The 26633-nt window shown below is 40.8% G+C and overlaps 1 protein-coding gene across 2 annotated transcripts in view; it reads left to right on the top strand.

Annotated features, from left to right (window-relative positions):
* LOC150082405 (uncharacterized) overlaps positions 1 to 26633 on the top strand; it is a 267788-nt gene that overhangs the window by 161454 nt on the left and 79701 nt on the right. For both annotated transcript variants that reach the window (XM_090379267.1, XM_090379266.1), the window contains exon 8: positions 13342 to 13514. In XM_090379267.1, coding sequence (XP_090235393.1) covers positions 13342 to 13514 — 173 coding nt within the window. The remainder of the gene's footprint in view (positions 1 to 13341; positions 13515 to 26633) is intronic.

The following is a 26633-nucleotide window of genomic DNA, read 5'->3' as shown; positions in this document are numbered from 1 at the left end:
TAATGATTCTTCATGCATCAAGAATCTGCAGATCAAGGAGCCACTAGGTGGCAGTGATCACAGTGTGTTGAAGTGGGATTTACTCAAAGAGGTAACTACCATCAGGGGTAAAGGGAAGGATTTTTACTTTTGTGAAGGTGACAACAGTGGTCTGAGACAGTATTTAAATTCTATACGGAGGAACCAACTGATGATGTTACCAACAGCAAATTCAAAATGGGAAGCATTCAAAGAATTAATCTTAGAAGTTACTAGGCTTTTCATACCAACAAGGAAATATTGTTCAAGATGTGGGCCTAAATGTATGTAATATGAACTAATTAGACAAGTGACAGAGAAGAAAAATGCATGGGATACATATAAATTAACATGTGACTCAGAAGCCTATGACAGATATAAGCTGGTCTGTAACCAAGTTACAAAGGAGGTTAGGCAGGCAAAGGCAGATTATGAGAAATCTTTGGCAAAGGATGCAAAGAAAAACAGCAAAGAGTTTTTTACTTATGTAAACTCTAGAGGGAATGGGATGAATCAGATTGGTCCACTTGATATCGATGGTTCAACTGTTGATGAGCTCAGGTAGCTAACAAACTAAATGAATATTTTGCATCGACATTCACACATGAGGAGTTATTCAGGAGGGGGGGGTGCCAGAGGTGTATTCAACTCTGGCAGTAAGTTAGATAATCTTGTAATAAATGAGAGTAAAGTGGAGCAGAAATTGTTGAAGATAAACACAAGAAAGGCACCTGGGGTGGATGGAATCTATCCAGTTATAATAAAGGAGGTGGCAATGGAAGTAAGCAACCCTTATCCATAATTACGAGAGCTTCCCTGGACTCAGAGGAGGTACCCATGGACTGGGGTTGTGCAAATTAGCATTAGCATTAGTAGAGGCATTTGATGCAAGAAAGCAAGCTTATGCAGCATCAGCCAAAAAAAAAAAAAAAAAGTAACATAAATAAATAAAAATAACCACTTCCACTTCACCCCTCTGTTCGTTCGAAATACCTGTCCAGCTGAGCCTTAAACTTATTTAGGCTATCAACTTCCACGACAAGGGATGGAAGTCTGTTCCACCCACCAACCAATCGCTGGCTAAAGGCAAATTTCCGCACATCTATCCTACATCTGTCTTTCCTCAATTTGAATTTATGCCCTCTCAGGTGATTTTTCTGAGCTAGAGGAGGAATCCCATCAGCATTGAGCATGCTCAAACCATTCAAGGCTTTGTACACCTCTATCAGATCACCCCGCTGGTGCCTAGTTTCCAGACACTGTAATTTGCAAAACTTAAGCCTTTCTTCGTAAGAGAACCCCTTTGTCCCATTCACCAATCTAGTTGCCATTCTCTGTACTCGTTCCAGCAGCTCTACATCCTTCCTGAAATGAGGCCTCCAGGCCTGTATACAGTACTCTAGGTGTGGCCTGACCATTGCCTTATACAAGGGAATAATCACCTCCTTATCCCTGCTAGAAAAATTCCTATATATCATTGACAATACACCATGAGCTACTCTTGCAGCTCGTCTGCACTGCTCAGAGAACTTCATATCTGCCTGCACCACCACCCCCAGGTCCCTTTCATTCTCTACCACTGTCAGTGTAGTACCACAGAGTTGATACGTTGCTCTGGGGTTGCTGTTTCCCATATGTAGTACTTTACATTTGTCAATGTTAAACTTCATTTGCCACCTCGAAGCCCATCTGCTCAACCTTTCCAAATCCTGTTGCAGCAGCATAGTGTCAGTAGTGTCCTTGACAACCCTGCCAACCTTCGTATCGTCTGCAAACTTGGACATTAAGCCTGATATACCATCATCAATATCATTTATAAATACAGAAAACAATAAAGGCCCCAATACTGAACCCTGAGGGACTCCACTAATAACATTAGTCCACGATGAGCAGTGTCCATTGATTACCACTCTCTGTCTTCTCCCCCTCAACCACCCCTTTATCCATAGCAGCAACTTGCCTCCAATGCCACACTGCTCCAATTTGTGCAGCAGTCTTCCATGTGCAACAGTATCAAAAGCCTTTCTAAGATCCAAGTATATAATATCAAAGTTATTCCCTGCATCATAGTATCCAATCAAATTGGTCAGGCAAGACTTCCCCTTAACAAAACCATGCTGTGTCCTAGCTATAACTGAAGTCTTGTCTAGATGATCCTGCAGTGCTTCTTTCACCAGTGCCTCCATTAATTTTCCGGGAACAGAAGTTAAACTCACAGGTCTATAATTACTTGTGTCAGCCTTTGATCCCCCTTTGTGAATTGGGGTCACATTTGCACATCTCCAGTCAATGGGTACCTCCCCTGAGTCCAAGGAAGCTCTCATAATTATGGCTAAGGGTTTGCTTACCTCCTTTGCTGCCTCCTTTAATATAACTGGATAGATCCCATCCACCCCAGGTGCCTTTCTTGTGTTTATCTTCAACAATTTCTCCTCCACTTTGCTCTCAGTTATTACAAGATTCTCTAGCTTACTGCTAGAGTTGAATACACCTCTGGCATTCCCCTCGCTGAATAACTCCTCATGTGTGAATGTCGATGCAAAATATTCATTTAGTTTGTTAGCTACCCGAGCAGGGTCATCAACAGTTGACCCATCGATCTCAAGTGGACCAATCTGATTCATCCCCTTCCTTCTAGAGTTTACATAAGTAAAGAACTCTTTGCTGTTTTTCTTCGCATCCCTTGCCAAGGATCTCTCGTAATCTGCCTTCGCCTGCCTAACCTCCTTTGTAACTTGGTTACAGATCAACTTGTATCTATCATAGGCGTCCGTGTCACGTGTTAATTTGTATGTATCCCATGCATTTTTCTTCTCTGCCATATGCTTCATTAGTTCATCTGACAACCATTTAGGCCTAAACCTTGAACAATATTTCTTAGTTGGTATGTAAAGCCTAGTAGCTTCCACGATACGTTCTTTGAATGCTTCCCATTTTGAATTTGCTGTTGGCAATATCATCAGTTGATCCCACTGTATAGAATTTAAATACTGTCTCAGTCCATTGTAGTCGCCTTTACGAAAGCAATACCCCTTCCCTTTACCCCTAATGGTAGTTACCTCTTTGAGTAACTCCCACTTCAGCACACTGTGATCTCTGCCACCAAGTGGTTCATTTATCTGCAGATTCTTAATGCATGAAGAATCACTACTGATAATCAAATCAAGAGTATTACTCCCTCTAGTTGCCTCCCGAACATGCTGATGTAGAAAACAATCATCCAATAAATCCACAAAAGCCTTGCTACTGTGTGAGTGACCAGCCCCCAAATTCCAGTCAATATCTGGGAAATTAAAATCTCCCATTATAAGACTCTCTGATTTACTGGCCCACTCTATTTCTCCGAACAGTTTCTTATTATACTCATCAGAGTCATTAGGCCTATAGCACACTCCTACTCTCAATTTTGATCTCCAAATGCTTATGTCACACCAAACTGACTCGACACTGCACTGTCCAGCGATGTCGACTGGCTTCACTTCCTTGGATTTTATGTGTTTTTTAACTAATAGCATAACCCCTCCTCCCTTCCTATCCTGTCTATCCTTTCTGTAGACATTGTACTCCCCAAATTCCAGTTCTGCATTTCTTATATCTGTGTGACACCACGTCTCTGAAATCCCCACAATATCTGCCTTTGATGTTTTGAGCAATACCTCAAATTCATCAAATTTATTTACTAAACTCCTAGCATTGGTGTACACACAAGTATACATGCACCTGTTCTTTTTCTTAGCTACCCTAACACAACCCATGTGTTGACTTGTACCCCAATGATTCCCAGCAGTCTCTGAAATATCCTGCATCTTATTTTCCAGGCTGCGGCTCATTCCAATAGAAGCAGTGCAAGAATCACTTTCACCTCTGCCAGTGGCTACTGTTAATCTATTAGTCCTTGTATCCCCCCAATCTAGCAGTTTTCCGACCCACCTAACATTGCCTCGATAGCATCAGCAAACATTCTTGCACCCTTTCTATTTAAGTGTATCCCATCCCTGTAGAAGCAGTCTCTCCTGTTAACAAGTACAGACCAGGCTGAAAAAAATTCTACCCCTTGAGCCCTGCACAATCTTTCCAGGGCCGAATTGATTGACAGGGCTCTCATCATATACTCCCTCCTATCGTGTCTATGCAGAATTGCAGACACTTTCAATTTCAACCCTAATTCACGGCTTTTTTTCATCAGTGACCTGTACTTGTCAAGTAATTCCGCCGGTCTCCTACTCTTAATGTCATTAGTGCCAACGTGTACAACTATATCACCTTTTGTGCCCTTAAAAGATGATATCCGCTCTACAACGTCATCAACTTTTGCCCCTGGCAGACATACCCTGGTCCTATTCCACCTATCCTTTTTACAAAGCATGTTTCCCGTTTCCCTGACAATAGAGTCACCAACAACTACTAGTTCCTTTGGGACCAGCGCATTCTGCCTTGGGGGTTGCCGCTGTGTTCCGCGATGACCAAGTGCAAGCTCTGGCATTGGTGTGGGCAGCTGAGAGCTTGATGGGCCCCTCACTTGTAATCCTTCGAGGGCATCCACCCTATCCTTCAAGCTCTCATATAGGCCCATAACAACGCTGAGTTGTCGAACAACGCTGAGTTGTCGAACAAATGTGACCCCAATCCACAAAGGAGGATCAAAGGGGGAGACAGGTAATTACAGACCTGTTAGTTTAACTTCTGTTCCAGGGAAATTAATGGAGGCATTGGTTAAAGAAGCATTGCAGGATCATCTAGACAAGAATTCAGTTATAGCTCGGACACAGCATGGGTTTGTTAAGGGGAAGTCTTGTCTGACTAATTTGATTGGATACTATGATGTAGCCACAAAGGAACTGGATGCAAAGAATAACTTTGATATCATATATTTGGACCTTAGAAAAGCCTTTGATACTGTTGCACATGGAAGACTGCTGCACAAATTGGAGCAGTGCGGCATTGGAGGCATATTGCTGCTATGGATAAAGATGGTTGAGTGGGAGAAGACAGAGTGGTAATCAATGTACACTGCTCTTTGTGGACTACTGTTATTAGTGGAGTCCCTCAGAGTTCAGTGTTGGGTCCATTGTTGTTTTCTGTATTTATAAATGATATTAATGATGGTATATCAGGCTTAATATCCAAGTTTGCAGACGATATGAAGGTTGGCAGGGTTGTTAATGACAGTATACTGCTGCAACAGTATCTAGAAAAGTTGAGCAGATGGGCTGAGAGGTGGCAAATGAAGTTTAACATTGACAAATGTAAAGTACTACATATGGGAAGCAGTAATCCCAGAGTAACGTATGAACTCTATGGTACCACACTGAGAGTGGTAGAGAATGAAAAGGAACTGGGGGTAATTGTGCAGGCAGATATGAAGTTTTCTGAGCAGTCAGACAGTCTGCAAGAGTAGCTCATGGTGTCTTAGCATTAGTAGAGGCATTTGATGCAAGAAAGCAAGCTTATGCAGCATCAGCCAAAAAAAAAAAAAAAAACCCACTTCCACTTCATCCCTCTGTTCGTTCAAATTACCTGTCCAGCTGAGCCTTAAAATTATTTAGGCTATCAACCTCCACCACAAGGGATGGGAGTCTGTTCCACCAACCAACCACCTGCTGGCTAAAGGCAAATTTCCGCACGTCTATCCTACATCTGTCTTTCCTCAATTTGAATTTATGCCCTCTCAGGTGATTTTTCTGAGCTAGAGGAAGAATCCCATCAGCATTGAGCATGCTTAAACCATTCAAGGCTTTATACACCTCTATCAGATCACCTCGCTGGTGCCTAGTCTCCAGACACTGTAATTTGCAAAACTTAAGCCTTTCTTCATAAGAGCACCCCTTTGTTCCATTCACTAATCTTGTTGCCCTTTTCTGTACTCGTTCCAGCAGCTCTACATCCTTCTTGAAATGAGGCCTCCAGACCTGTATACAGTACTCTAGGTGTGGCCTGACCATTGCCTTATACAATGGAATAATCACCTCCTTATCCCTGCTGGAAAAATTCCTCTATATCATTGACAATACTCTATGAGCTACTCTTGCAGCCCGTCTGCACTGCTCAGAGAACTTCATATCTGCCTACACAACCACCCCCAAGTCCCTTTCATTCTCTACCACTGTCAGTGTATACCACAGAGTTGATACGTTGCTCTGGGGTTGCTGTTTCCCATGTGTAGTACTTTACATTTGTCAATGTTAAACTTCATTTGCCACCTCTCAGCCCATCTGCTCAACCTTTCCAGATCCTGTTGCAGCAGCATAGTGTCAGTAGTGTCCTTGACAACCCTGCCAACCTTTGTATCATCTGCAAACTTGGACATTAAGCTTGATATACCATCATCAATATCATTTATAAATACAGAAAACAATAATGGACCCAACACTGAGCCCTGAGGGATTCCACTAATAACATTAGTCCACAATGAGCAGTGTCCATTGATTACCACTCTCTGTCTTCTCCCCCTCAACCACCCCTTTATCCATAGCAGCAATTTGCCTCCAATGTCACACTGCTCCAATTTGTGTAGCAGTCTTCCATGTGCAACAGTATCAAAAGCCTTTCTAAGATCCAAGTATATAATATCAAAGTTCCCTGCATCCAGTTCTTTTGTGACTGCATCATAGTATCCAATCAAGTTGATCAGGCAAGACTTCCCCTTAATAAAACCATGCTGTGTCTGAGCTATAACTGAAGTTTTGTCTAAATGATCCTGCAGTGCTTCTTTAACCAGTGCCTCCATTAATTTTCCTGGAACAGAAGTTAAGCTCACAGGTCTATAATTACTTGTGTCAGCCTTTGATCCTCCTTTGTGAATTGGGGTCACATTTGCACATTTCCAGTCTATGGGTACCTCCCCTGAGTCCAAGGAAGCTCTCATAATTATGGCTAAGGGTTTGCTTACTTCCTTTGCTGCCTCCTTTAATATAACTGGATAGATCCCATCCACCCCGGGTGCCTTTCTTGTGTTTATCTTCAACAGTTTCTCCTCCACTTTACTCCCAGTTATTTCAAGATTCTGTAGCTTACTGCTAGAGTTGAATACACCTCTGGCATTCCCCTTGCTGAATAACCCCTCATGTGTGAATGTCGATGCAAAATATTCATTTAGTTTGTTAGCTACCTGAGTAGGATCATCAACAGTTGACCCAGCAATATCAAGTGGACCAATCTGATTCATCCCCTTCCTTCTAGAGTTTACATAAGTAAAGAACTCTTTGCTTTGCAACAACAGTTCCTGAACTTTCCACAATGCATACCAGTTTGGAAATTGTGTAAACAAGTTGAAGGAATAGCTGTCATAAATTGTAACATTCTATGCAATTATTTCATAATTTTTCTTTCATACTTACTATTGTAAAAGTACTCACAATGTAATTATAAGTATGTACTGTTGTTAACCACGCGACATGTGTGGTTGGTTTACGTAGTCTCGGTAATGGAATGTAGAAAAATGTCCGATTCATGATGTATCTGTTTTTATTGTTATCTTTTTCAAAGGGAACACCCCCTAAAAAGCCTCTGGCTTATGTGTTCTCCCTCCCTTCTTGCTGTTATCTCCCTACAATTGTAACACAAAATAGGGATAAATAAATTATCAAATTATCAAATTTGCTGTTTTTCTTTGTATCCCTTGCCAAGGATTTCTCGTAATCTGCCTTCGCCTGCCTAACCTCCTTTGTAACTTGGTTGCATATCAACTTGTATCTATCATAGGCTTCTGTGTCATGTGTTAATTTGTATGTATCCCATGCATTTTTCTTCTCTGCCATATGCCTCATTAGTTCATCTGACATCCATTTTGGCCTAAACCTTGAACAATATTTCTTAGTTGGTATGTAAAGCCTAGTAGCTTCCAAGATAAGTTCTTTGAATGCTTCCCATTTTGAATTTGCTGTTGGTAACATCATCAGTTGGTCCCACTGTATAGAATTTAAATACTGTCTCAGTCCATCGTAGTCGCCTTTACGGAAGCAATAACCCTTCCCCTTACTCCTAATGGTAGTTACCTCTTTGAGTAAATCCCACTTCAGCACACTGTGATCACTGCCACCTAGGGGTACATTTATCTGCAGATTCTTAATGCATGAAGAATCACTGCTGATAATCAAATCAAGAGTATTCCTCCCTCTAGTTGCCTCCCGAACATGCTGATGTAGAAAACAATCATCCAATAAATCCACAAAAGCCCTGCTAGTGTGTGAGTAACCAGCCCCCAAATTCCAGTCAGTATCTGGGAAATTAAAATCTCCCATTATAAGACTCTCTGATTTACTGGGCACTCTATTTCCTTGTACAGTTCCTTATTATACTCATCAGAGTCATTAGGCCTATAGCACACTCCTACTCTCAATTTTGATCTCCCAATGCTTATGTCACACCAAACTGACTCAACACTGCATTGTCCAGCGATGTCGACTGGCTTCACTTCCTTGGTTTTTATGTGTTTCTTAACTAATAGCATAACCCCTCCCCCCTTTCTATCCTGTCTATCCTTTCTGTAGACGTTGTACTCCCCAAATTGCAGTTCTGCATCCCTTATATCTGTGTGACACCACGTCTCTGATATCCCAACAATATCTGCCTTTGATGTTTTGAGCAATACCTCAAATTCATCAAATTTATTTACTAAACTCCTAGCATTGGTGTACACGCAAGTATACCTGCACCTGTTTCTATTCTTAAAATAAAAAAAAAATAAATTGTCTGTTTATACTCCGGCACGACAACCAAGTCAGTAGAGTTTACAATAAATCGTAAATACAAATATTTATCATATTTAGTAGTCACGGGCTTGAACCCCGGTCCACTCAAGGAACGCGTGCTCTGCACTCTCGCTCCTGACCACTGGGCTACGTCAGGCCTAAGCTACCCTAACACAACCCATGTGTTTACTTGTACCACAATGGCTCCCAGCAGTCTCTGAAATACCATGCATCTTGTTTTTCAGGCTTCTGCTCATTCTAATAGAAGCAGTGCAAGAATCTCTTTCACCTCTGCCAGTGGCTACTGTCAATCTATTGGCCTTTGTCTCCCCCAAGCTAGCAGTTTTCCGACCCACCTAACACTGCCTCGATAGCATCAGCAAATATTCTTGCACCCTTTCTATTTAAGTGTATCCCATCCCTGTAGAAGCAATCTCTCCTGTTAACAAGTACAGTCCTGGCTGAAAAAAATTCTACCCCTTGAGCCTTGCACAATCTGTCCAGGGCCGAATTGATCGACAAGGCTCTCATCATATACTCCCTCCTATCGTGTCTGGGCAGAATTGCAGACACTTTCAAATTCAACCCTAATTCTCGGCTTTTGTTCAACAGTGACCTGTACTTGTTAAGTAATTCTGCCGGTCTCCTACTCTTAATATTATTAGTGCCAACGTGTACAACTATATCACCTTTTGTGCCCTTAAAAGATGATATTCACTCTACAACGTCATCAACCTTTGCCCCTGGCAGACATACTCTGGTCCTGTTCCACCTATCTTTTTTACAAAGCATGTTCTCCGTTTTCCTGACAATAGAGTCACCAACAACTACTAGTTCCTTCGGGACCAGCGCATTCTGCCTTAGGGGTTGCCTCTGTGTCATGCGATGCCCAAGTGCAAGCTCTGGCGTTGATGTGGGCAGCTGAGAGCTTGATGGGCCCCTCAATTTAGTTTCTTCGAGGGCATCCACCCTGTCCTTCAAGCTCTCATATAGGCCCACAAGAACGCCGAGTTGTTGCCTGATATCGATACACACCTTGCATCGTGCACACACAAAGACATCCCCCTTGGCAGTATCATGTCCCGTACCCGATTGCTCTGCAAACATCAAGCAAACAGTGCATTTTATAAGGCTGTGAGTCAGAGGACAACTGTCCCCCTCAGTTCTGCTCTGAGCCACAGCACTTCCATTAGCTTGAGCCTTTTGCTTTGCTGCTCTGGTCTGAGTCATGATTCTATTAATTTATTAATTAATTATAATTAATTATGATATGTTATTAATTATGTTAAATATAATTAATTATATTACGTTTTTAATCTAAGTCGTTATATGTATTTATTTAAACGTACAATTTAACTGCTAACGAAGTTCAACTAACGCTATCTAGTACAGTATATAACTATCGTATCAGAAAGGCGGGAAAATTACGAACCGTAGCGGAGTTGAAACACGTGGAAACCTTTACTGATACTTTTATGGAATTACAAGGCCGAGTAAAGAATAAATACACCAAATTAATCAGAAAATCACAAAATAATGTTATACTACTAAATTTAAATCAAAAGTTTTAGAAAAACAATAATTTCAAATCGATAAATAAGAAAAATTCACTTAGCGGCTTTGAACACGACCGTCTCTAGTAGCCTCGTCAGCAGTCTTGTCAATGATATACAGGAATTTTTCTATCAGGGATAAGGAAGTGATTATCCCTTTGTATAAGGCAATGGTCAGGCCACACCTTAAGTACTGTATACAGGTCTGGAGACCTCATTTTAAGAAGGATGTAGAGTTGTTGGAATGAGTACAGAGAAAGGCAGCAAGATTAGTGAATGAAACAAAGGGTTGCTCTTACGAAGAAAGGCTTAAGTTTTGCAAATTACAGTGTCTGGAGAATAGGCACCTGCGAGGTGATCTGAATGAGGTGTATAAAGCTTTGGATGGTTTGAGCATGTTCAGTGCGGATGGGATTCTTCCTCTTGCTCAGAATAATAGCCTGAGAGGGCATAAATTCAAATTGAATAAAGATGGTTGTAGGAAAGATGTGCAGAAGTTTGACTTTAGCCAGCAGGTGGTTGATATCTCGAACAAACTTCCGTCTCTCGTTGTAGAAGTTGATAGCTTAAATAGATTCAGGCAGAACTTGACAGACATTTGGAGCGAATGGATGGGTGAAATAAGGGATTTTTTTTTTTTTTTTGGCTGATGCTATATAAGCGTGCTTTCTTGCATCATGTGCCTATGCCATTGCATTGTCTATCCTAGATATCTGCACTATTTTCTGTGTTGAGTTCTATAACCCTTTACTCTGACTGTCCAACGGTTTACAATATGCAGTCTAATTGCAGATGTTATTCTGTTAGTCGGGTTATGGAGCAAATCCTCTAAATATGATTTCAACTCTTTTATTTGCTTAATTGTATCTGCCAATTCATTTATTGCTTGAAACCTTTTTTCCTCTTCTTTCTTATTATCAGTCTGTTCATTGTTTTCTTTACCCTCTTTGTTCTCAGCTTGGTTCCTCACTTTTTTGGTCCTTTCATGCTCAAGATGCCCTGAGGACATGCATCTAAGTCTTCATCATTAGTTTAATCACCCTTTTTGGCAGTCCTTTCCCTTAAATTTCTTATTTCTAAGTCAGGTGGTCTAAATCATTATTTCCAGATTTTTTCCCTTTTATCCAGTATTTTGTCCATTTTCATTTGTTCCTTATGGGGGGGGGGATAATTTGATGTGTCTAATTCCAACGTGCAGCTATTTAAACTGAAATATCGCGATTTCCCAGTTTTGGCGGGAAAACTGCTATAAACAATAAAACTAACTCAAGTTCTGAAAATACGTTACAACTATCATTATAATCAGATTCCCCATTCAAAATATGCCTAAAGTAGCTAGTTTTACTGGTAATATACTCAAAACTCTTGTGTTCCTGAGGTGCAAGCAAGTCAATAACAGTAACAGGCCGACTGGGCTAGTTGGATGGGTAAAGTGCCTGGCTAGCAACCCAAAAGGTCGCGGGTTCGAATCCCGCCTTGGGCTTGGATCAAAGTACTGCAACAACCTTGGGAGGTGCATTATGGCCACAGAAGCTGATGCGCGAACAACTACAAAAAAAAAACAAAAAAAAACAGTAACAGTGAGATCGCTACCGCTAGCTCTGTAGCGATTGTTCTGCATGAAAATACTCTCAAAAACACAAAAATTGGTGAAAACTATATTAAGCAAAACTCTTACCTGGAATATATTGCTTACCTCCATTTGCATGTACCTTAAAATCGAAAAAATCCATGGTAAAATCTTAGTAATGATCCCAAGTCAAACAAAGTTATTCTGCAATCCTCGTCTGCCATCAATAATCAAGTGCAGCTCCATGTAGATGCGTCCATTCACGACTGCAGCGCTACACCCTCTGTAAAGACTAGTTTTTGCACCACTAAAATCAAAATTAATCAATCAGTCAACCCTCTGTAAAGGATCAGGGTGAGAACCATGAAACTTACTATACAAAATCGGAAAGGTTTTTTTTTCAGTGCCTAAGGCAGTGTTTCCCAAACTTTTTTAATCACGGAACATTTTTCATCTCACAACATATTCATGAAACACTTACGAAACACAAGTTTAGTGGGAGCCAAAGAACTGTTTGCTAATATTGTATTACATATGACTCACTGTGCATTAGTAGCATATTTATATCCAACACATGTAAAGCTGATCAGATCACCTTCAAATAACTGTCATACTTTCGTTTTGGTCGTTTAGTAGTTGGTTCCTGTTTTTTCACTTTGGATTTTTGGGAGAAAAAGACTGCGATGTTCATCCTCATTTTGAAGTGTGACAATATTGTGTTCGTTTTCATCGACCACAGTTGCACTACTAGAAGTACTTTGCTTCTTGTTTTAAAGTTCCTTTTTTCAACCACAAATCTATGGTCACATATTTTAATAATAATATTTCATAATACTAATAATTATCAAAAAAAATTATACAAGGAAGTGAGTTTAATTATGATATCGGTTTGCTTCCTCCTCTCCTTCAACCCTTGTACTCCAGGCTAAATTGCATACAAATGTCATACTAGATCGCCATATTGCTACTTTTTCGTAGGTGTCATTACCTCTACGCATATTTCTCTATGCAAAGCCTGTCAAAAGAAAGTGTACTGCGGTCTGTTTGATTATTAGTCTATGCCAGTATATTAATAACCAAAAAAAAAATTATGTTAAATATTATAATGATACAAAAGTGGTGTACACTACAAATATGCAAAATTTATTTTTTAATTATTAATTACGATTTTTCGCGGAACACTTGTTCACATCTCATGAAACACTAGTGTTCTGCGGAACACAGATTGAGAAACGCTGGCATAAGGAACCAGAGCTGTAGCAGACTGGTGCAGTGCACTGGTGGGTTAATGAAGGTTCTCCTCTAGAGTATTTTGTGCTACTGTGAGGGTGGATGGAGGTTCTCCTCTGGAGTATTTTGTGCTACTGTGAGGAACCCTTACATTGATACTATATATTTTTTGCAGCTTTACATTTTGAATATACTGTTATTTTTGTTACAGTTTTTATTGTGTGGGTAGTTATCATGCTTGCTTTTCTGAAGATAGTTTTTATTATATTATATTATTTAGCCAGATCGTCAGACACTTATGTGGAGTGCTACGTGGCCTAAGGAGGTTCGTGCACTGGCAGAGGATTTCCTTGATGACTATATACAGATAAATATTGGGGCTCTTCAGCTTTGTGCTAATCACAATATCATGCAGATAGTTGATGTGTGTCAAGAACATGAAAAAAACGAAAAGTGAGTTTATATTTTTATTTTGTAATAATTTCATCTGTAGTATTGCCAGAGATACTTCAAACCATTTTGCAGCAATAAAATATTTCAGAAATTCTGAAGCATGCTGACTTTTAATCCCATTGGAGACTGGGAGAATTTTTAAAGGCCTTGTGAAGTAGAACTGTACTTAACTGATTTCAGGCATTAGAGGGTGGCATTTCTTACATGAGTTTTATTCCAGAGTTTTAACCTACACAGCATTAAAAATGTCCCCTGCATGACACATATGCAGAGCATACACTGGCATAACTACTACAGCTTCAAATATGGTAACTTGTACCACACTTAAAAAGTGTTCTGTTAATTGCACATTAAATTATACACTGAGTTGGCTTTCCTTAAGCAACACCTACCTAATACCTTGTGGCGCCTACCTTTTGCCCATAATACAGCCCAAAGGTGTTACTAAAGTAGTAGGTATTACTGGACACACATTATCAGGTGGATGGTCATCTCTTGCTCCTTAAAAATTAATTCCTAGAGCCTACCTTAAGCCCCTTTTAAGCTTCAAAAATTTTTCTAATAAATAAGCTTCTGAAATTGCGGTATTGCTGATTTCATACTTTCTAGCTTTGCTTGCACAGTTTCTCCCTGCCACAAAGGATCTTTCATCTGTAAATATTAATGCAAAGTACCTGTTGAATTCATGTGCAACCTCAATTGGGTTATGACTTTTCCCACGCCTATTACACAAGGGTTTAATCCAATTTGTTCTTCTCTTTTTTGTATTCACTCTCTTAGTTGATGAATCCCCATAATTTGCATTTGCCAGCCCAGCCTTTTCTGTGGTACTGTTACATCAATTTGTAGCCATTATAGGCTTCATTACATATTGCTCTGGAAATTTTCCATGCTGTCTTTTCTTGCTCTTTTAAACTGGCTGGTCTTTATTCATCCATTTCAGAATCATTCTCCTTGTGATGTGTATTTTCTTAATGGTATATAACATTAAAGGCTTCCGTGACTTTTAAGGTATAACATAAAACTAACATAATTTAAATTAAGTTAAAAGTTTTTGCCATACTGGCAAAAACCCTTGCCAGTTTTGTTAATGCACCGCCATTGTTCAAATGAATTCTATCTCTACAAAATAGATTGATTCTACCCATAAATGCTATAATGCAAATAAGTAATAAAAATTTCTTCCCAAAGAGGATATAGAGTGTGAGAGCTTAACCTGATCTCCCAAAGCCTTGTGGGGTCTGGTTACACCCTCATATTTGCACAGAATTATTATTATTAGTAATAGTAGTAGTAGTAGTAGTAGCAGCAGCAGCAGCAGCAGTGTGACAGCAAATGATGCAAGAAAAGCTTATACAGCATAAGTCAAAAAAAAAGCAAAAAAAAAAAAAAAAGCCAACACCTCCCATTTCACCCGTCTATACCCTCTAACAGTTTATCTAGCTCTTTCTTCAATTTATTCAAACTGCCCACCTTTTTACATCACTAGATGAGAGATTGTTCCAACAATTAACCACCCTCTGGCTGTATGCAAATTTCCACACATCAGACATGAACCATTCTTCCTCAGTTTGAATTTATGCCCCCTCGTGAGAAAGGATTCCATCAGCATTGATCTTACTCAATCCATTCAAGGCCTTGTTTCTGGAAACTAGGCACAAATCAGATGCCTAGTTTCCAGATCCTGCAATTTGCAAAACTGAAACCTTTCTTGAGCACCAATTTGCTCCCTTCACCTATCTTTTGCTTTTCTCTGCATCTGTTCCAACAGATCTGTGTCCTTCCTTTCAGACCTGTATGCAGTATATAAGATGTGGCCTAATCATTGCCTTATACAGTGCTTAATCATTTCTTTATCCCTCCTGGCAAAATTCCTGTATATCATTGACAAAATGTTGTAGACAAATATCTGACTTTGTAGAGCGGATATCATCTTGTAAGGGCACAAAAGATGATATAGTTGTACACGTTGACACCAATGATATTAAGAGTAGGAGACTGGCAGAATTACTTAACAAGTACAGGTCAATGTTGAAAAAAAGCCATGAATTAGGGTTGAATTTGAAAGTGTCAGCAATTCTGCCTAGACACGAGACGAGGGAGTATATGATAGAGCCGTGTCGATCAATTCGGCCCTGGAAAGATTGTGCAAGGCTCAAGGGGTAGAATTTTTTTTCAGCCTGGTCTGTACTTGTTAACAGGAGAGACTGCTTCTACAGGGATGGGATACACTTTAAATAGAAAGGGTGCAAGAATATTTGCTGATGCTTGCCCATTACTTGCCCACTCTATTTCCCTCTACAGTTTCTTAATATACTCATCAGAATCATTAGGCCTATAGCAGTCTCCTACTCTCAATTTTGATCTCCCAATGCTTATGTCACACCAAACTGACTCTACACTGCACTGTCCAGCGATGTCGACTGGTGTCACTTCCTTGAATTTTATGTGTTTCTTAAATAATAGCATAACCCCTCCTCCCTTCCTATCCTGTCTATCCTTTCTGTACATATTGTACTCCCCAAATTCCAGTTCTGTATTCCTTATATCTGTGTGATACCACGTCTCTGATATCCCAACAATATCTGCCTTTGATGTTTTGAGCAATACCTCAAATTCATCAAATTTATTTACCAAACTCCTAGCATTGGTGTACACGCAAGTATACATGCACCTGTTCCTATTCTTAGCTACCCTAACATAACCCATGTGTTTGCTTGTACCGCAATGGCTCCCAGCAGTCTCTGAAATATCCTGCGTCTTGTTTTCCAGGCTGCTGCTCATTCCAATAGAAGCAGTGCAAGAATCACTTTCACCTCTGCCAGTAACTACTGTTAATCTATCAGTCCTTGTATCCCCCCAAGCTGGCAGTTTTCCAACTCACCTAACACTGCCTTGATAGCATCAGCAAATATTCTTGCACCCTCTCTATTAAAGTGTATCCCATCCCTGTAGAAGCAGTCTCTCATGTTAACAAGTATCATATTACAGAGTGTTATGTTAACATCTACGCTAGTGTTCAAAGAAAGTGTATCACAAATAGAAATATAAACATTAGCATTAGCATTAGTAGAGGCATTTGATGCAAGAAAGCAAGCTTATGCAGCATCAGCCAAAAAAAAAAAAAACCCACTTCCACTTCACCCCTCTGTTCGTTCAAAATACCTGTCCAGCTGAGCCTTAAACTTATTTAGGCTATCAACCTCCACCACAAGGGATGGAAGTCTGTTCCACCAACCAACCACCCGCTGGCTAAAGGCAAATTTCCGCAAGTCTATCCTACATCTGTCTTTCCTCAATTTGAATTTATGCCCTCTCAGGTGATTTTTCTGAGCTAGAGGAAGAATCCCATCAGCATTGAGCATGCTTAAACCATTCAAGGCTTTATACACCTCTATCAGATCACCTCGCTGGTGCCTAGTCTCCAGACACTGTAATTTGCAAAACTTAAGCCTTTCTTCGTAAGAGCACCCCTTTGTTCCATTCACTAATCTTGTTGCCCTTCTCTGTACTCGTTCCAGCAGCTCTACATCCTTCTTGAAATGAGGCCTCCAGACCTGTATACAGTACTCTAGGTGTGGCCTGACCATCGCCTTATACAATGGAATAATCACCTCCTTATCCCTGCTGGAAAAATTCCTGTATATCATTGACAATACTCCATGAGCTACTCGTGCAGCCCGTCTGCACTGCTCAGAGAACTTCATATCTGCCTGCACAACCACCCCCAAGTCCCTTTCATTCTCTACCACTGTCAGTGTAGTACCACAGAGTTGATACGTTGCTCTGGGGTTGCTGTTTCCCATGTGTAGTACTTTACATTTGTCAATGTTAAACTTCATTTGCCACCTCTCATCCCATCTGCTCAACCTTTCCAGATCCTGTTGCAGCAGCATAGTGTCAGTAGTGTCCTTGACAACCCTGCCAACCTTTGTATCGTCTGCAAACTTGGACATTAAGCCCGATATACCATCATCAATATCATTTATAAATACAGAAAACAATAATGGACCCAACACTGAGCCCTGAGGGACTCCACTAATAACATCAGTCCACGATGAGCAGTGTCCATTGATTACCACTCTCTGTCTTCTCCCCCTCAACCACCCCTTTATCCATAGGAGCAATTTGCCTCCAATGTCACACTGCTCCAATTTGTGTAGCAGTCTTCCATGTGCAACAGTATCAAAAGCCTTTCTAAGATCCAAGTATATAGTATCAAAGTTATTCCCTGCATCCAGTTCTTTTGTGACTGCATCATAGTATCCAATCAAGTTGGTCAGGCAAGACTTCCCCTTAACAAAACCATGCTGTGTCTGAGCTATAACTGAAGTCTTGTCTAAATGATCCTGCAGTGCTTCTTTAACCAGTGCCACCATTAATTTTCCTGGAACAGAAGTTAAGCTCACAGGTCTATAATTACTTGTGTCAGCCTTTGATCCTCCTTTGTGAATTGGGGTCACATTTGCACATTTCCAGTCTATGGGTACCTCCCCTGAGTCCAAGGAAGCTCTCATAATTATGGCTAAGGGTTTGCTTACTTCCTTTGCTGCCTCCTTTAATATAACTGGATAGATCCCATCCACCCCGGGTGCCTTTCTTGTGTTTATCTTGAACAGTTTCTCCTCCACTTTACTCCCAGTTATTTCAAGATTCTGTAGCTTACTGCTAGAGTTGAATACACCTCTGGCATTCCCCTCGCTGAATAACTCCTCATGTGTGAATGTCGATGCGAAATATTCATTTAGTTTGTTAGCTACCTGAGCAGGATCATCAACACTTAACCCATCAATATCAAATAGACCAATCTGATTCATCCCCTTCCTTCTAGAGTTTACATAAGTAAAGAACTCTTTGCTGTTTTTCTTTGCATCCCTTGCCAAGGATTTCTCGTAATCTGCCTTCGCCTGCCTAACCTCCTTTGTAACTTGGTTGCATATCAACTTGTATCTATCATAGGCTTCTGTGTCATGTGTTAATTTGTATGTATCCCATGCATTTTTCTTCTCTGCCATATGCCTCATTAGTTCATCTGACATCCATTTTGGCCTAAACCTTGAACAATATTTCTTAGTTGGTATGTAAAGCCTAGTAGCTTCCAAGATAAGTTCTTTGAATGCTTCCCATTTTGCATTTGCTGTTGGTAACATCATCAGTTGGTCCCACTGTATAGAATTTAAATACTGTCTCAGTATATCGTAGTCGCCTTTACGGAAGCAATAACCCTTCCCTTTACCCCTAATGGTAGTTACCTCTTTGAGTAAATCCCACTTCAGCACACTGTGATCACTGCCACCTAGTGGTTCATTTATCTGCAGATTCTTAATGCATGAAGAATCACTGCTGATAATCAAATCAAGAGTATTACTCCCTCTAGTTGCCTCCCGAACATGCTGATGTAGAAAACAATCATCCAATAAATCCACAAAAGTCCTGCTAATGTGTGAGTAACCAGCCCCCAAATTCCAGTCAATATTTGGGAAATTAAAATCTCCCATTATAAGACACTCTGATTTACTGGCCCACTCTATTTCCCTGTACAGTTCGTTATTATACTCATCAGAGTCATTAGGCCTATAGCACACTCCTACTCTCAATTTTGATCTCCCAATGTTTATGTCACACCAAACTGACTCCACACTGCACTGTCCAGCGATGTCGACTGGCTTCACTTCCTTGGTTTTTATGTGTTTCTTAACTAATAGCATAACCCCTCCTCCCTTCCTATCCTGTCTATCCTTTCTGTAGACGTTGTACTCCCCAAATTGCAGTTCTGCATCCCTTATATCTGTGTGACACCACGTCTCTGATATCCCAACAATATCTGCCTTCAATGTTTTGAGCAATACCTCAAATTCATCAAATTTATTTACCAAACTCCTAGCATTGGTGTACACGCAAGTATACATGCACCTGTTCCTATTCTTAGCTACCCTAACATAACCCATGTGTTTGCTTGTACCGCAATGGCTCCCAGCAGTCTCTGAAATATCCTGCGTCTTGTTTTCCAGGCTGCTGCTCATTCCAATAGAAGCAGTGCAAGAATCACTTTCACCTCTGCCAGTAACTACTGTTAATCTATCAGTCCTTGTATCCCCCCAAGCTGGCAGTTTTCCAACTCACCTAACACTGCCTTGATAGCATCAGCAAATATTCTTGCACCCTCTCTATTAAAGTGTATCCCATCCCTGTAGAAGCAGTCTCTCATGTTAACAAGTATCATATTACAGAGTGTTATGTTAACATCTACGCTAGTGTTCAAAGAAAGTGTATCACAAATAGAAATATAAACATTAGCATTAGCATTAGTAGAGGCATTTGATGCAAGAAAGCAAGCTTATGCAGCATCAGCCAAAAAAAAAAAAAACCCACTTCCACTTCACCCCTCTGTTCGTTCAAAATACCTGTCCAGCTGAGCCTTAAACTTATTTAGGCTATCAACCTCCACCACAAGGGATGGAAGTCTGTTCCACCAACCAACCACCCGCTGGCTAAAGGCAAATTTCCGCAAGTCTATCCTACATCTGTCTTTCCTCAATTTGAATTTATGCCCTCTCAGGTGATTTTTCTGAGCTAGAGGAAGAATCCCATCAGCATTGAGCATGCTTAAACCATTCAAGGCTTTATACACCTCTATCAGATCACCTCGCTGGTGCCTAGTCTCCAGACACTGTAATTTGCAAAACTTAAGCCTTTCTTCGTAAGAGCACCCCTTTGTTCCATTCACTAATCTTGTTGCCCTTCTCTGTACTCGTTCCAGCAGCTCTACATCCTTCTTGAAATGAGGCCTCCAGACCTGTATACAGTACTCTAGGTGTGGCCTGACCATCGCCTTATACAATGGAATAATCACCTCCTTATCCCTGCTGGAAAAATTCCTGTATATCATTGACAATACTCCATGAGCTACTCGTGCAGCCCGTCTGCACTGCTCAGAGAACTTCATATCTGCCTGCACAACCACCCCCAAGTCCCTTTCATTCTCTACCACTGTCAGTGTAGTACCACAGAGTTGATACGTTGCTCTGGGGTTGCTGTTTCCCATGTGTAGTACTTTACATTTGTCAATGTTAAACTTCATTTGCCACCTCTCATCCCATCTGCTCAACCTTTCCAGATCCTGTTGCAGCAGCATAGTGTCAGTAGTGTCCTTGACAACCCTGCCAACCTTTGTATCGTCTGCAAACTTGGACATTAAGCCCGATATACCATCATCAATATCATTTATAAATACAGAAAACAATAATGGACCCAACACTGAGCCCTGAGGGACTCCACTAATAACATCAGTCCACGATGAGCAGTGTCCATTGATTACCACTCTCTGTCTTCTCCCCCTCAACCACCCCTTTATCCATAGGAGCAATTTGCCTCCAATGTCACACTGCTCCAATTTGTGTAGCAGTCTTCCATGTGCAACAGTATCAAAAGCCTTTCTAAGATCCAAGTATATAGTATCAAAGTTATTCCCTGCATCCAGTTCTTTTGTGACTGCATCATAGTATCCAATCAAGTTGGTCAGGCAAGACTTCCCCTTAACAAAACCATGCTGTGTCTGAGCTATAACTGAAGTCTTGTCTAAATGATCCTGCAGTGCTTCTTTAACCAGTGCCACCATTAATTTTCCTGGAACAGAAGTTAAGCTCACAGGTCTATAATTACTTGTGTCAGCCTTTGATCCTCCTTTGTGAATTGGGGTCACATTTGCACATTTCCAGTCTATGGGTACCTCCCCTGAGTCCAAGGAAGCTCTCATAATTATGGCTAAGGGTTTGCTTACTTCCTTTGCTGCCTCCTTTAATATAACTGGATAGATCCCATCCACCCCGGGTGCCTTTCTTGTGTTTATCTTGAACAGTTTCTCCTCCACTTTACTCCCAGTTATTTCAAGATTCTGTAGCTTACTGCTAGAGTTGAATACACCTCAGGCATTCCCCTCGCTGAATAACTCCTCATGTGTGAATGTCGATGCGAAATATTCATTTAGTTTGTTAGCTACCTGAGCAGGATCATCAACACTTAACCCATCAATATCAAATAGACCAATCTGATTCATCCCCTTCCTTCTAGAGTTTACATAAGTAAAGAACTCTTTGCTGTTTTTCTTTGCATCCCTTGCCAAGGATTTCTCGTAATCTGCCTTCGCCTGCCTAACCTCCTTTGTAACTTGGTTGCATATCAACTTGTATCTATCATAGGCTTCTGTGTCATGTGTTAATTTGTATGTATCCCATGCATTTTTCTTCTCAGCCATATGCCTCATTAGTTCATCTGACATCCATTTTGGCCTAAACCTTGAACAATATTTCTTAGTTGGTATGTAAAGCCTAGTAGCTTCCAAGATAAGTTCTTTGAATGCTTCCCATTTTGCATTTGCTGTTGGTAACATCATCAGTTGGTCCCACTGTATAGAATTTAAATACTGTCTCAGTCCATCGTAGTCGCCTTTACGGAAGCAATAACCCTTCCCTTTACCCCTAATGGTAGTTACCTCTTTGAGTAAATCCCACTTCAGCACACTGTGATCACTGCCACCTAGTGGTTCATTTATCTGCAGATTCTTAATGCATGAAGAATCACTGCTGATAATCAAATCAAGAGTATTACTCCCTCTAGTTGCCTCCCGAACATGCTGATGTAGAAAACAATCATCCAATAAATCCACAAAAGTCCTGCTAATGTGTGAGTAACCAGCCCCCAAATTCCAGTCAATATTTGGGAAATTAAAATCTCCCATTATAAGACACTCTGATTTACTGGCCCACTCTATTTCCCTGTACAGTTCGTTATTATACTCATCAGAGTCATTAGGCCTATAGCACACTCCTACTCTCAATTTTGATCTCCCAATGTTTATGTCACACCAAACTGACTCCACACTGCACTGTCCAGCGATGTCGACTGGCTTCACTTCCTTGGTTTTTATGTGTTTCTTAACTAATAGCATAACCCCTCCTCCCTTCCTATCCTGTCTATCCTTTCTGTAGACGTTGTACTCCCCAAATTGCAGTTCTGCATCCCTTATATCTGTGTGACACCACGTCTCTGATATCCCAACAATATCTGCCTTCAATGTTTTGAGCAATACCTCAAATTCATCAAATTTATTTACTAAACTCCTAGCATTGGTGTACAAGCAAGTATACCTGCACCTGTTTCTATTCTTAGCTACCCTAACACAACCCATGTGTTTACTTGTACCGCAATGGCTCCCAGCAGTCTCTGAAATACCATGCATCTTGTTTTTCAGGCTTCTGCTCATTCTAATAGAAGCAGTGCAAGAATCTCTTTCACCTCTGCCAGTGGCTACTGTCAATCTATTGGTCTTTGTCTCCCCCCAAGCTAGCAGTTTTCCGACCCACCTAACACTGCCTCGATAGCATCAGCAAATATTCTTTCACCCTTTCTATTTAAGTGTATCCCATCCCTGTAGAAGCAATCTCTCCTGTTAACAAGTACAGTCCAGGCTGAAAAAAATTCTACCCCTTGAGCCTTGCACAATCTTTCCAGGGCCGAATTGATCAACAAGGCTCTCATCATATACTCCCTCCTATCGTGTCTGGGCAGAATTGCAGACACTTTCAAATTCAACCCTAATTCTCGGCTTTTGTTCAACAGTGACCTGTACTTGTTAAGTAATTCTGCCGGTCTCCTACTCTTAATATTATTAGTGCCAACGTGTACAACTATATCACCTTTTGTGCCCTTAAAAGATGATATTCGCTCTACAACGTCATCAACCTTTGCCCCTGGCAGACATACCCTGGTCCTGTTCCACCTATCTTTTTTACAAAGCATGTTCCCCGTTTCCCTGACAATAGAGTCACCAACAACTACTAGTTCCTTCGGGACCAGCGCATTCTGCCTTAGGGGTTGCCTCTGTGTCACGCGATGCCCAAGTGCAAGCTCTGGCGTTGATGTGGGCAGCTGAGAGCTTGATGGGCCCCTCAATTTAGTTTCTTCGAGGGCATCCATCCTGTCCTTCAAGCTCTCATATAGGCCCACAAGAACGCCGAGTTGTTGCCTGATATCGATACACTCCTTGCATCGCGCACACACAAAGACATCCCCCTTGGCAGTATCATGTCCCGTACCCGATTGCTCTGCAAACATCAAGCAAACAGTGCATTTTATAAGGCTGTGAGTCAGAGGACAACTGCCCCCCTCAGTTCTGCTCTGAGCCACAGCACTTCCATTAGCTTGAGCCTTTTGCTTTGCTTCTCTGGTCTGAGTCATGATTCTATTAATTTATTAATTAATTATGTTATGTTATTAATTATATTACGTTTGTAATCTAAGTCGTTATATGTATTTATTTAAACGTACAATTTAACTGCTAATGAAGTTCAACTAACGCTATCTAGTACGGTATATCTAGTACCGTATCACAATGGCGGGAAAGTTACTAACGGTAACGGTAGTTACGAACACGTGGAAACCCTTACCGATACTTTTACAAGGCCGAGTAAAGAATAAATACACCAAATTAATCAAAAAATCACAAAATAATGTTATACTACTAAATTTAAATCAAAAGTTTTAGAAAAACAATAATTTCAAATCAATAAATAAGAAAAATCCACTTAGCGGCTTTGAACACGACCATCACTAGTAGCCTCGTCAGCAAACAAAAGATATTTATTAATAGTTAAGGCAAAGCTAAGTAATATTTGACAGGTGCTCTCAAAATATTCCAAAATGAGCATTTGCAACCTTTATGCAACAGTTTTGGTAAACATGACAATTATGACTGAAATGTTATCAGAAGCCTTCAGTTTGCTTCAGTTTATCATTTTAATGAAAACAAAATGAAAAGTTCACCAGGTGCAAACTAATATTTAGTTGAATCACCTCTGGCTCTGATGATAGCAGCCACCATCGAGGCATTGACAAGATCAATTTCTGAAGATAATCAACTGATAGTCTGTGGTTACAAACACGAATTATGGCCTCCTGAAGTTCATGAAGGGTCTTTTGTTTCTTTTGGCAGCTGCAGATTCCACATGATGCCAACAGTTCTCTATAGAATTGAGGTCTAGGTTTTTTCCTGACCAGCTAAGAGTTGTAATGGAACATTCTTCCAACCATTTTTTCATGTGTTGGTGTACACGCACCAACACATGAAACACGCATGTGTAACAAATGTAAACACATTTCTGTCGAACCTCTAATGCAGAAATGAAGCTGAAGTAACTACAGAAGTGCCTACTTACACTTTTCGCCCAATGATAAGGAGCAGAGTCGTCCTGAACGATGCAGTTACTTGGCAGGTTGAAATGGTCTCTAATAGTTGGCAGCAATTTGCCTTCCAATATAGCCAGGTATCCATTGGCATTTATGGTACCTTTTATAAACTGCAGGTGATACGAAATGTACCCTCATATCATTTGGCTGGTAGGGAATTTCACTGTAGACACCATACAGTCTGGATGGTATTCTTCACCACGTCTACGGCAAAACACTTGTCTCCCATCAGAGCCATGCAGGTTGAATTTCTTCTCATCTGAGAAAATAACTGACTTCCACTGCTCGGGAAGGTCTATTTGACATGCTCCTTACACCAAATTCTTTTTCATTTTTTGTGTGAGGAGGGTCTTCTTCTTAGGATGACGGGCTACAAGTCCATTTTTGAAGAGGCGTCTTCTGACTGTTACTGCACTTGCTACCACTCCTGTATGTTCTTCCCATTCTCTTTTCAGCTCAGACGAAGAAGCTGTACGGTTTTTAAGGCATAAGTGTTTGAACGCGGTCCTGTTTTGTCATAGAGACTCGTTTGCATCCAGTTCCTTTTTTTACTATTTGAGTTTGGAAAGAAATCTACTCACTGTCGACTGATTACAAGACTCTATAAGCAATATGACGGGAAGAACGTCCTACCTCACTTAAAGCAACAAAACACTCTTTGTGGCGTCAACTGCACATAACTTGCCATCCTGACACAAGCAAGGAATGACTGCATCTCTTGCAGAGCATGCTTACATAGCTGAAAGTAACAGCTGATGCAATATTACGTCATCACCTATGTGTAACTCTGCCGAGAACCCCATTACGTCATCACCTATGTGTGGGGTTCTCGGCAGAGTTACGTCGTCGGACGGTCACGTTATTTTTAGCTCCTGTATTATCATGTTAGAACTATGGATTTATTTCATGTTAAAAGTGCAGTTTTTTACCAAATAGATAATTACAACTTGAGGATTCTGTTGGTAAGCATAGTTTTGTGTTATTAGAGCTCGCTTTCGAGTTTCTTCCATTTTCTTCTCGCTGCTATTGTTCTTTGGTCACTCAGCTTAGGCGCCATAGCCGAAGCTTTTGGGAGGTGGCCACTCCTTTGCCCGACCACCACAGCTCTATCTTGCTAATTTGACTGGGGCTGTTTACCCCCTTCCGTGACCTTGGACGGGCGTCGCATTGAAGCTACCAGTTACACCGTTTTGTGCCTCCGGTGTTTACTTCCTTCTTACACTTACCCACTGCCAGCAGTGCTTGTCTCAATAGCACGCATGCGTCGCAAATTTTCACCATCTGCATAAAGATCTGTACAGCACACCCATTTTATGCCAAGATCAGCTACCAGACTGCAAAAATTTGACCTGAAGAGTCTGTTCTCCTGGACCCCGCGAAGACTGAAGAGGTTTCAAGTTAAACTCTTCTTTTGTCTCAGTGTCATCACTTTTAGGTATTAAATTTGCTCTTCGCATATATTTCTGATTTCAATTAACATGGATGATAAACAACCTACTGCAGCTGATATCTTTTCTCCGTTGCCATCTCTTGGTGAGATCTCAACACCTCTGACCCCTCAAGTGCCATTGACTCAATCACTGGAACCGACTATTGCCTCTCAGGAAAGCTCATCTTCAAAAGTTGCTACTGATTCTCTTTCACAATCAACTATTGACAAAGAACGTCAGACGGAGCTCCCTTCGAGTAATAAACTTGGAACTGCAGGTGCAGAGGAGAAAAATAATTTAACAAATGCTCAGGCAAGCGACCCGGGACAGAATGTTCTTATTTTATGCCACAGAATTGCAAAAACGAGATGGGATCTCTCCAGCTTCCTTTCTTATGAAGGCAACAAGATTACCAAGCAATCAGGTAACACTATAATGGATAAAT

The sequence above is a fragment of the Mastigoproctus giganteus genome, chromosome 8, assembly GCF_048544385.1.
Source record: "Mastigoproctus giganteus isolate SK-2022 chromosome 8, ASM4854438v1, whole genome shotgun sequence".
Classification (NCBI taxonomy): domain Eukaryota; kingdom Metazoa; phylum Arthropoda; class Arachnida; order Uropygi; family Thelyphonidae; genus Mastigoproctus; species Mastigoproctus giganteus.
The sequence above is the reverse complement of the archived record's forward strand: the minus strand, read 5'-3'. Positions and strand labels throughout refer to the sequence as shown.